The sequence below is a fragment of the Cannabis sativa genome, chromosome 8, assembly GCF_029168945.1.
Source record: "Cannabis sativa cultivar Pink pepper isolate KNU-18-1 chromosome 8, ASM2916894v1, whole genome shotgun sequence".
NCBI lineage: Eukaryota > Viridiplantae > Streptophyta > Magnoliopsida > Rosales > Cannabaceae > Cannabis > Cannabis sativa.
The window spans coordinates 43360478-43373045 of NC_083608.1; the positions used below are offsets into that span (position 1 = coordinate 43360478).

A 12568-nucleotide genomic window follows, 5' to 3' on the forward strand; every position below is an offset into this window, starting at 1 on the left:
CTCTATGTGTTTGGTATATTATTTTGAGAATGAGAATTTTGTGTACAACAAATTTACAAATAATTCTATTAGTTTGAGTATATTGCATGTTAATATATATGTGAGATATATAATATATAGCATGTATATATTATATATGTTGAGCATGTAATACATGATATATACATGATATATATTTGTGATGAGAATATTTATTTATGAGATGCATATATAATATATATATCATAAGATGCATACAATAAATATATATATATATATCATGTGAAGATGATATAGATTATGATATATTGATATGTATATTAAAGTGTATATGTTACATGTATGTGAGATATGTAACATATATAATTGTGATAAATATTAATATTATGTATGTTATATATGAGATGATAGTATAACATACATTATTAGCATAAAGTTGTAGGAGTTACAATTTTTTGAATGAAAGTTATAAACATTATTATTGTATAATAATAATATATGTGTAACATATCATATTTAATGTATATGATTGTAATAGTGAAATGTGGGGGTAAGACTCAAATAGTTAATCAAAATTTATTTGATTGATTATGAGTACAAAGGTTATAAATTTTGACATGGTTGGTGTCAATGATAGTGTAAAGAAATTTGTTTGAAGAAAGAAATAAAATAGAGTCATATCTATTAAATGTGTGGAAGTGTGGGGGTGACATCCAATATTTATCAAGTCAATTTAGTAAAAGAATGGATGCCATGTGAAATTTAGGCATGCTTGGTGCCTAAAATTTGAGTAAGACTTAGACATGTTTAGTGTCTAAAGTTAGTGCATAATTTTAATATGCTTGGTATTAAAATTTATAAGAAATAGAGTAAGTGTGAAAATTAATCTTATGTGATTTAATTTTCAAAGCTTAAGTATACTTAAGGAGAAAAGTGGTCATGTAAAAATGGTCACTAATTTTGGCTAGCAAGATTCGTTTGGAATCGAAAAGTGTGTGGTTATAACAAATCGCTTAATCTCCGTACAAGATTAAAGCATGAAATTTTGAGGGATGGGACCTAAACTCCCTTAGAGTTTTACTCATTGATGGTAACCTATCTTAACACTAGTAAAAATCTAGTCTTAAGTTCAATAGGTAATAACAAGTCAATAGAGTGAAAAAGTAGTACTCAACTTGTCCCATCTATGAAAGAGTACTAATGGTAAAATTTAGAGGGTTAAAACCAAAAGGTTTTTTAATAGAATGATGTGTCTAAAGAGAATTTGTGAGACACTAATTTCTACCTATATGGACTAGAGGTGGTGCCGCCTCTTATGAGAATTGGGAGTTATTCTCTAGAGAGTCCATGAAATGGATGTTGCACATGGCCATTAACGGTGCACAAGCGAGATATAATGAGGTCTCAAGTGAACTCTAGCAAAGATGTGTGTGTTATCACCGGTTTGTATAAAAGGAATAGTGGTTCAATGTTTCGGCAACCAGAATTTCAACAAACTTTGTGGTAACTACACTAAGGTAAAATTCAAGTTGAAAGACATTTTACTTTATGCATCTAAGTAAGATCTCTATAATAGTGTTTGATTTATTCAATCAAAGTGGGGGATATATGTAATATTTGATTGATTAAATAATGTTACAATGGTGTGTCACAAATTTTAATCTAGTGGGGGAATGTTATATTATTTGATATAATATAGATTAAAATATTGAAATGTGACAAATTATATATTAATATGAGATTAATATATATTATGTGTTGGAGGTTATATTATATCATATATAGTATAATAATACACATAAAATTGTAACATATGATGAGTTACAAATCTGAAAATAGATTGTAACTTAAGGATCACAATTGATAAATATGTAATTATGTGAGTTGTTACATGTGGGAGTTATGGAATTAATGAGATAAGTTTCTAGCTGTTAGAAACTGTTACAATACTCAATTATATCATTTAAATTGGTATTGGGACGTTGGGAAATGATTTAACTCGGAGAGGAGTTACATTTTGAGTTCTCAGGAAACAGTTGTTTAATAGTTGTTTGTATGTTGTTTTATGGTTGTTTTCGAACATCTGGAACCAGATTTTTGAAAACGTTCATAAACATACATAAATTAATTGAGCATGTTTCTAACTCTCTTGACCAACATTTTTATCCCATTAAACACAAATTAATGTGTTGGTAACAGCCATGTGATGAAAGGGTTTGATTTTCAAATGTGATTCTCAAAACACTATAAATAGAGGTCTTGAGTTTACTTTGAAAAGAACAAGTTTCTATCAAGAGAGCACATTGCTAGAAACACTAAAGGCTTGATAAATCCAGAAAGCTATTTCCATTCTTTTCTTTTCCCTAAGTGCTTGTGGTAGGGGGAAATAAGCTTTTGGACAAAGGTGTAAAACCTTGTTCAAGTTTTGTGATTCCCCTATTATACACTTGTGGTGTATGTGGTGTTGAGATTGCTCTCACATCTCTAATTTATATATATAATATATATATTGTTATTCATGTGTAACATTATTTAATCTATTTTTTTATCCTTTGTATTATTTGTCATTGAGTTGTAATCTTGTTGGTTTAATATTTCTATTGGAGCACAACAATTTTCCAACATTGACTATATAGGAGTTTGATGTTATACAATGATCTGATGACTAACATTATGTGTTTGGTCAATGAGAGGAAAAAAAAGAGGATATATGTGTTGATGTGTACACACCGCATCTGCATGCACTTTGAATAATTTTAAACAACATTGTTACACTCTTTCAAAAATAATAAATACATAAACAACATTGTTGCACATCATAATATGTGGTGTGACTTATATAAATATGCCCGAAATTTGAGTTTATAAGTCGCATAAATTTTGTTGAAGAAATTTATCAACTTTATTTAACTGCAATCATTCATGATTACATGAAGCAAATCAGTAGAAACATTAATGCTCCTAAGAGTACGATCAGCGACAAAATTGGATGCTTGAGCCAAAGAGTGAGCAACTCTATTTGCAGACCGTCTAACAAAATTAACAGAAACATCACACAATTGTTCTAAAAATATTTTACAATCAGAAATAATACTCCCAAAATATGATAACAAAGGAAGCTCACTCCGAATTGCTTGTACTACGGATAGACAATCATTTTCAACTACCGTTCCACACCAATCCATCTGTTTACGTACTTAATGTTAGTAAGTAGCATAAATTTAATAATTTTTTTTAACACTTAATGTTAGTAAAACAATAATTAATTAGTGTTCAGTTTTGTTCTTATAAACTCCGTTTTAAATTTATTAAAAATAAATTTAAAAATAATTGATACCACATATTTCTTTTCAGACTCAAAGATTTAGAATTGGATCTGTATTAACAAAATTGGATGAAAAATATAGTTTTACTAACATTAAATGCTTACTGCTAAAAAAATTATTAAATTTATACCGCTTATAATATTAAAATTTAGGTACTTAATTATACTATAATTTACCCTATTTATAAAAATGTACTAGGAACAAAATTTTATATCGCAACCCATCTATATATTTATGTAATATTGTTGTATTGTTTGAGAAAAAAACAATCCATAATGCACCATATGTAGTATGGATTAAAATTAAAATTGCATGGAGCGTGGGACAATTTAAGTAGGTTAGTATTTTCCTTCACACCAATTATAGTGAGTGAAAAATGAAAAGATGAGAAAAATATAAATTGTAGTTTACTGTATAAAAAGAAAAAAAGAATAAAAGGTGGGAAGAGCTTCCTAGTTGGGAGATAAACTTTTAAATAATCATTTTCTGATGATTCTTATTTAAATGGCTCTATTTGCGATACATTTGATGAGTATGCATGGCTTCCATGCTTGACACAATTGGACAGTTTATCTCCTCCGTACAAGCAACAACGAATTTTCTATTAACCAAAATAAATGTAGAATTTTGTATCAAAATAAGTAAAATAGAGTTAGTTAGGATTGTGAGTTACATTAGTTAGTTAGAGTTTGCTATGTACAGTTTTCATGTAATTATTTTTCTGTTATTACATCTTATCAACCCAGTTGATATATAAAGTATAATTCTTTTGGTTTTGAATTGTGTGTTTTCCATTCTTTTTCCTAATATGGTATCAGAGCCATTGTAGTTGTGTGTTGCTCTTCTCTTCGTCTCTATCTCGATTGTTTTGTGTTCATAGCCAAGAAAAGTGTTGGTACTCAAAGTCAAGCAGCTCGAATAGATACAATGAGAATGCGAATCCATTCTCTGTTCTTCATACGATCTTGGTCCTCGACATTTTGATCAAAGCAGAGATCCTTATTACATTGCAAATGGAGATCATACAATAACAAGCTTGGTTCCTAAGATTTTGACTACAATTATAATGTGTGGAGAAGATCTATAATTGTTGCTTTGTCAGTACAAAATAAATTACACTTTGTCAATATCAATGAAATATTGAGTTTTTAACGGCTAAACCCTCCTAACTATTGTTTAACTCGTACTTAACTCTACAATATCAAATTTTAGCGATAATCCGTCTATGTTGGCAGTTAACAGTGAAAAATAGATATCACCTTAAATTTGTTAATAGTTCAGTAATTTGAAGAGTTTTACCACCAAAATTTAAACTTAAATATTTAAGTGTAAGTAGATTAATAATTAAGAAGATTCAGCCGAAAAAAACTCTCACATATTTAATAACTTTGATGAAGACTAAAAGTAGAATGCATTATATACTTAACTACATTATATTAGCTAGACTAGATACACTGAAAGGCAAGTGGTATCTATCTCTGGAAGAAATGAATATATTGAAAAAAATAGAAAAAGCAAAATAGTCGTTTAGGTAGTCTTAGTTAGACAATTAAAGAAAGAAAGTCTGTTAGGTAGGATATTTAGAACTTTAAATTCGTCACACAATTAATCTGATCAATAGTTGTTTAGCCCAAAGAAGCAAACTATGTTATAAGAGTATGAAATAGATGTGATCTGTTGTTACGGGGTTTTGTATATAAAACTCTTTTGTCAACTAGTTAGTAGTTACCAAGAAAAATAAAGCAGATCTCTCACTTGTATATTGAGTAGACCTGGCATTTTTGGTTCATCCATACCTAACCCAATATTAAATATTTGGCTAAAATGAAATAATAATGCATAATGTATAAGCTGGTGCCTGATGGGATGTCTTTAATTTTGTGTCAGTCTTTTGAAACCTTTCCTTTGGAACTTCCTGAAACTTAACAAATGCCATATAGTGTGTACTGGTCAAGTACAAAAAAATAAATAAATAAAAAATATTTAAAAAAGAAAACCCCTTTATAAAAAAAATCAAATAAAGTTATATGATGAATGAATTTGATTTGACTCATGCTTTTAACATTTGAAACAAAAACTCATTCCAAGTATCAATGGGCCCAGGCAAACACCAATGAACACAATCAGCAATAGTGACATTTTCATGTGGCCAGTGCCCAAAATGGTTTGGATGCCCATCAGGTCTTGCTACCATGGCTTCAGTTACATCCATAACCCTAAACCTCACACCCTTTTTCTTACCTTCACTTTCAACTACTCTCAGCTCTTCAATCTGACCCAAATACAGCTCTTTCTCAAACCAACTCAGCTTCATTTCTGACCTCAAAACCGGCTCTGTTCTCTTACACTCCCCACCTTTATTCCACTCACCATTCTCAAAATGAGCAGGTGAAAGGGTCCTCAGAATTACCTCTCCTTTAAACTTTTCAAGCCCCAAAAGAGCCTTGAAGGCTGTCCTAAAAGCCCTTTTGTAGCCATAAGCCATTGTCAGGTTTTTGATGTCGTTTTTCAGGCAATAATTACACCCAACGACAACACCATTCTCGTGGTATATTTCGGGACCAAAGAACCATCGTGCGGCTGAGATTATAACGTAATCAAATGACTCCATGTGAGCCGTCCATGCATTATCAACTTGGTCTAAATAAAGGTCCATCAGCTTTTTGTGGACTGTGCCATTTGGGTCAGCTTCATGGGCTTTGACCAAATAAGGTGACCAAAACGACGCTAGTGTGAAATTATAATTTGGGTACAGCCAACGTCTGAACTTTGTATCTGTACTCTTATACGACACATTTGTTGGATATTCTACCTATATGTAACAATATTATATATTAGAAACATCAAAACATATTACGTATACAATATCTTAATAATGAAACATTGATATCTTCTTCTTCTTTTTTACATGTTTGTACCCGACATGACATGTTTACACAAGAATATTTGTACTCTGTTACTTCACTATTTCCTTTTATCACACATGAGATTTGCTATGTGTATATACATAAATATAGTTGATTAATAATTGTATGATGAGCTCTCACTATATATATGTTATACATATATATACAGATATACAATTATTATCTTCAAGAACATGCCCTTGCCAAGTGGGCCACGCTATGCTTGGCTATGTATATTATTAATGGCCAAATTGGATTTCATTTGTCGTCAACCAATTAAAGTGAGGTCATCATAGACTTTTCTTTCATTTTTCTTTTTTTACAATATAGACACATAATAATACATACATACAGTACAATTAAATGTACAAGTACTAGTTCTATACTTTCACTTGTAGGATCACAATCACCATGTATATATTGGAATAGTATAAAGCTAATTCATAGTAAAAAGAAAAAAGGTGAAACTAATTGGATTCTATATATATATATCTATATATATATAGTTTAAGCATTATTATAAGATAGCTTCATGATCACCATGCGTGTCCTTTTCGAGTGGACCACATTTTACTGCTTTTATATGTATGTGAATGTGACTATGATTAGCCAAAATGTGGTTTGTTTTGTCCTCAACCAAAGTGGGGTTATAGAACACATATTTCTCATATATATATGTATATGCAAATAAATATAAGGGGTAGTGGCACTAACTCCAATATATCTTATCTTGTAACATCATCACAACTGTGTATGTGGCAATAGTGTAAAGTAGTATAGTCTAGTTAGTAGAATTTACAAAAGCAAAGAAAAACTAATTGGGGTTCAAAGTGATGGTTTACAGCTATTTGATTTGATACTACTCCAATTATGGATACCACAAACAAACAGCCACATGTGTGTGATGATATAAATATATATTACTCATAATAATGATATAAAGTTAAACAAACAGTATATGTAATAGTACTTACTGTGGCTAAGAGGCACAACAATGACTGCATTTGATTTCTGGCCACAGAGTCTCCTACAAAGGCAATTGACTTGCCTTTAACAAGCTCCAAGAACTGAGCAGCATCAAAACTAGGAAGATCATCACAAGTAGAACCTGCTGGTTTCCAACTCCATTTCAAGAACTCAGAATCTGGTCTTCCAAACTTCATACAATTCTGCTGATCATAGATCTCAGGGCAAGTGAAGTTAGTGTAGAAAGGCCTCTTGTCAGGATTATAAACCCAATTTCCTCTAAAAATGCTGCACTTGTTTCGAAAACTACTAAAGCTGAACATGTGAGATTTGAGCCATGGAAGTGATGATGATGATGAAGAGAAGAAACTGAACAATTGAGGTGATAATAGGCAGAGTAGTGTTATGGTAAGTGCAAGTGAAAGAAATCGAAAGGTTGAACTCAAGTACTGTTTTTGTGGTAGCAGATTTGTCTTACCAAAGGGATTAGAATATTTCAGGAAATGGGCCATAATTTTTTACCTTTTTTTGTGTGTGTGTGTGTGTGTTTGAGGATTGGAAAAACTATACATTCATTTGGGGTTATATGTATATCTGAAGAAGAAAAACAAGAATTAATCAATATAGTGTGTACGAATCATAACCAATAATTTAGATGAAGGGCATCTTGGCTTTTACCAATTTGAACCTTATAATAATCATAAACCATGCACTCCAATAGTCTAAGTTGATCCAATTTATATATTTGAGTGATACTATTGTTGATATATAATAAAATAATTATGAATAAAACAATCTTGTTTAACACAGTCGGTAGTAAGAGAATAGCTCAAAAACAAGCAGAGCATTAAGCTAAGAAGATCTATTACTTCTCACATACTTAGTCAAATTGTGCAACCTTCCTTTTTTTTTTTGGAGGGTGACAATGACAGTATATCTTGGCTATACATATATATATAAATATTTATATGATACATGTGCAGTGGTGGAGCCGCCACTATAGGTCCAGTTGAGAATAATGTAATCTTTGCTTTACATACAATTTGCTACAAATTTATGCCTCTAAAATTTGGATTCTCATATTTACCTTCACGTTTTATCTTTAACAATAAACTATACCACTTATGTGATTGATTTTAGATGATTAATTTGTTTAACCAATTGTATTCATTTACGATAAAGTTAAAAAAGACTTGTCATATAATTTTATATAATTTATGTTGCACATTTTATTACGTTTTTATCTTTTAGATTGTTTATTTCACTTTTCATTATCTCCATTACAAAGGAATAGGCTTGCTTGATGCTTGTGCTTAGGTATATGACTTTACACAATTCCCTATATATAGGTAAACAAAAAAACATTACTATGTAGTATTGTTTACTACTACGATAAAGTATTGTCCTATAATTGATTAGCAATTTTTTATAATATTTATTAAAATAGCGTTATTATTGCGCACTAATAATGTCAGCACCTTCTGTAGGTATCACTCTATAATAAGTTAGAAATATTTCTTAAAACTTATTTTTTTTAAATTATATGGGATCACCTACTTAATTATACAAATAGCAATTTGACACTAAATAAGGTGCTAGGCACCAATAGTACCCTTTAACAATTCTTTTATTAAAATAAAATAAGTGAGACCTAATATGAAATTGAACTAATAACGATATTACAAGGTACTAAACACCACGAATGTCTTTATTCTCTAAACAAAAAGATAAAGGAAATGCCTTTTTTTCTTAGCATTTATAAAAGAAAACCTAAGAAAAAATATATTCAGATATTAGCCTTAGATGTAAGATGTTTGATACAAATAGGAGAATGCAAGGGAAAATTAGAATGTGACATCTTCCAAATAATTTAAAGTAACTATTTTAACAAACATTTTACATTTGTTTTTGGTTTTGGTTTTATAATTAGCTTGATAATTATATTCTCATTTACTAATTCACACTAAAGTGAATTGCTGTCGTTTTCTTCCATTCTCGCATACACAAGTCAAATATTCTTATTTTATTAACAACTGATGACTTATGCCAGAACTTCCCCGTTCTCTAACATAGATATATTTTAATTAAATGCATGCATTACTCTCTAGCCACAATAAAATATCTTATTAAGTAATAAAAATCAGGAGAAGTAAATACAATGGGATTAAAAAATAATCATAAATACACAAAAAAAAAAAAAAAAAGAAAGAATAATTCATCTATCGCACTAGCAATTTTCTATCAGAAAATCGAAGATTCTCATCAGCAGATCTCAACCGTTCAGTCTTGATCATCTCTAGCAAGAAATCGTTCCACGTGTCAATAGGCCCAGGCAAACACCAATGAACACAATCATTATACATAGTCACATTGGCCGAATGACCATATTTACTAGGGTGACCATCTGGCCTCAACAACATGGCTTGAGTTGTATCAAGCATCCTAAACTTCAACCCTCTTTTTCTTCCTTCTCTTTCAGCATTTCTAAACTCCTCCACTTGGATCATATAAAACTCCATACTTGGGCCCTCCAAAACGGTCTCATTATTCTTAAACGGCACCGTTCTCACACAATTCCCTCCTTGGTTCCATAGCCCACCTTCAAAATGGGATGGTGCAAAAGTCCTAAGATAAGTAACACCCTTGTAGTTTTTCAACCCATTGATGGCTTTCAAGGCTGTCCTCATGGCTCTCCTATACCCATAGTACATACCCAAATTGGTCACATTTGGTAATTGGCAGAAGTGGCAGCCTATAATTTTGTGGTTCTCGTAGAAGACCATGGGTGTATAAAACCATTGGCCTCCTGAGAGTATAATGTAGTCAAAGTCCTCCATTTGGGCCGTCCATGCCTCGTCCAACTCATCCAAATAGAGATTGAATAGGCCCGTTTTAGTTGGGCCTTCTGTCTCTGTTTTTTGGGCTTTTACCAAATGAGGGGTCCAATATGTGGCTAGAGTGAAGTTGTAAGTTGTGTACTTCCACCGTTTGTATTGTTCGTTTGAAGTGTATGACTCATCAATTGGATATTCAACCTGAAAAAAAATATACAGCGTATATATTAATTTAATCTAATGCATGTGTATATGTATTTTTCAATCAATAGAAAATGTATAAATATATATTACTTCATATATTTATTAAAAATTAAGCATGTAAACCAAACAACTTTATGAAAATTTGTTGGAATGTCCAAAGACAATGTGACAAAAAATAGTTTAATTATGCTATCTTGTATTGTATATGTATATTTTTCGATAGTTTGATTCTTTCCAGCTGGAAATAGAGAGAGCTATTATCTGTAAACTTCACTAGACAATATCGATCCTTCCAAGAAGTAAAATAATTTATTATTTAGGTAGAAAACAGTACACTTATTTTTACCCAAAAGTTAAAGGTGAGTGAATATTAAAAGAAAATACAAAAATGTACACTTGATCAATAAGAGACTCTTATTTGATTTTTTTCATACTTTCCATCTAACCACATATAGAGAATAGTAATAAACAATCAACTTTAAAAGTTGAAACTATACTGAAACTATGCATCAATACACACACAGTATATATAGTATAAAGCTATTTTAAAAATAAAAAAAGAACAGCATAAATAATAATTTTGTAAAGAAAGAATAAATACATTATTAATAAGTCTGTATGAATAATATCATATGGTCGAATCAATCAATATCTACTAACAAAGACACATATGGAATAAGAAAGGGAAGATGGGCCACACCACACAAGAAAAAGAGAAAATGGACATCACATCCCTATTATTAAAATTAAAAAAAAAAAAAAGCATACGAAACTTATCTTTTACGACTAACAATACTTATCACCAAAGTTCTAACTTGTGTAGTATTATAGTACTACAGAGATACTGAAAATTACCACATATTACGATTTTTGTATAATTACGTACATATGTATATATGCATAGAGAAGTGTAATATAATTAAGTTTTAATTACCCTTGAAAGTAGACATATGAGAGATTGCATTTGGTTTCTAGCGACAGAGTCACCCACAAAAGCCAAGGATTTATCTCTAACTAATTCCAAGAACTGAGCCGGGTTGAAAACGGGCAAGTTACAGGCGTCGGGTTTCCATTTCCATTTCATGAATTCGGAGTCGGGTCGGCCATATTTCATGCAGTTCTGGTGCTCGTGTATGGCCCAACACGTGTCATTTGTGTAGTAAGGGGCTTCCGGGTTGGGAACCCATTCCCCGGAAAAAATGTCACACTTGTGAGTGGACGACGACTCTATTTTAATATCATCCAAATCATCATCAACACCACCGGCCAATAACGAGGAAGAAGAAGTTGTAGAGAAAAATGAGGAGTATTTTATACAAGGGTGGTAGATTGGGACTGTGGTAAGGATAACTAGGAAGATTAGTGCTAAGAGACCCACTTTTTTTGTACAAAACTGCTTGTATATTAATCCGTAGTAGTACTGATGATGATGATGATCGTTATTAGCTTGATTGTGCTTCATTGATGATGATGATGATGATGATGATGAGAGATAGAGAGAGAGAGAGAAGTGGCTAGAAGAAATTAGTGGAAAAAGCCATAAATGAAGATGTAGATGTGTGTGGAGATGAAAAATATAAAATGAGAGAAGGTAGCAGCACAAGGCTATAGGGTGGTAATGGTTGTATGTGTATAGCTGACTAGTTACGTTAATTAATTTTAATATAAATAAATAAATTTATAATATGTCTCGTGACGCCATATATTAATATTTATTTTATAATTAATAGTATTGTTTTTCTTTTGCTATCAAAAAAAAAAGGATTTTTTTTCTTTTTCCAATATGGTAGACGACAAAAGTTATCTGGAGAGTAATGTTACACATGTGACTCCCTTCATGTTCGAAAAATTAAAAAAAAAAATTAAATTATTATTAATTATTGCTTACTTATAATTGTATATCCAAATATATACATATAAATGGTTTTTGATAACATAAATACATATAAATGTTGAGAGACATTTTTTTAATTTCTTTTGTTTGGTGTAACTCAATTATGCATTAATTATATATTTTGCATTATTGAATGTATTATTTCAATAATATACAACAAAGGCAATAATTATGATTTATATTTCAACACATAATGTAGAAGGTCAATTAGTATTAGTTAGTTAACTTTCAGTGATATAGATAATGTTTATATATAATATATCAAGCTACAGCTAGCTAAGTAGCAATCAACCTATTTGGTTCAATCATAAATAGGTCTTACTGACCCGTTACCTAATATCTAATCATATCTATAAGAGAAATATGGTTAAGATAGTGCATGTAACATTATTATTCTAATTTAATTAAAGGTTTTTTTTATTTTTTTTATTGTAGTCTTAGTAAAATTTACAAAGCGAC

The 12568-nt window shown here is 30.6% G+C and overlaps 2 protein-coding genes across 2 annotated transcripts; both read right to left on the reverse strand.

The window, feature by feature from the left end:
- Nucleotides 1–5287: 5287 nt before the first annotated feature.
- LOC115701457 (protein trichome birefringence-like 19) lies at nucleotides 5288–8034 on the reverse strand. The gene is made up of 2 exons (XM_030629263.2): nucleotides 7186–8034; nucleotides 5288–6117 (listed from the first exon to the last, which is right to left on the reverse strand). Exons 1-2 carry the CDS (start codon nucleotides 7687–7689, stop codon nucleotides 5356–5358), a joined length of 1266 nt encoding a protein of 421 aa, XP_030485123.2. The 5' UTR covers nucleotides 7690–8034; the 3' UTR covers nucleotides 5288–5355.
- Nucleotides 8035–9282: 1248 nt separating this feature from the next.
- On the reverse strand, nucleotides 9283–11863 carry LOC115698638 (protein trichome birefringence-like 19). Its single transcript, XM_030625767.2, has 2 exons — nucleotides 11150–11863; nucleotides 9283–10212 (listed from the first exon to the last, which is right to left on the reverse strand). Exons 1-2 carry the CDS (start codon nucleotides 11675–11677, stop codon nucleotides 9397–9399), a joined length of 1344 nt encoding a protein of 447 aa, XP_030481627.2. The 5' UTR covers nucleotides 11678–11863; the 3' UTR covers nucleotides 9283–9396.
- Between the last annotated feature and the right edge of the window lie 705 nt (nucleotides 11864–12568).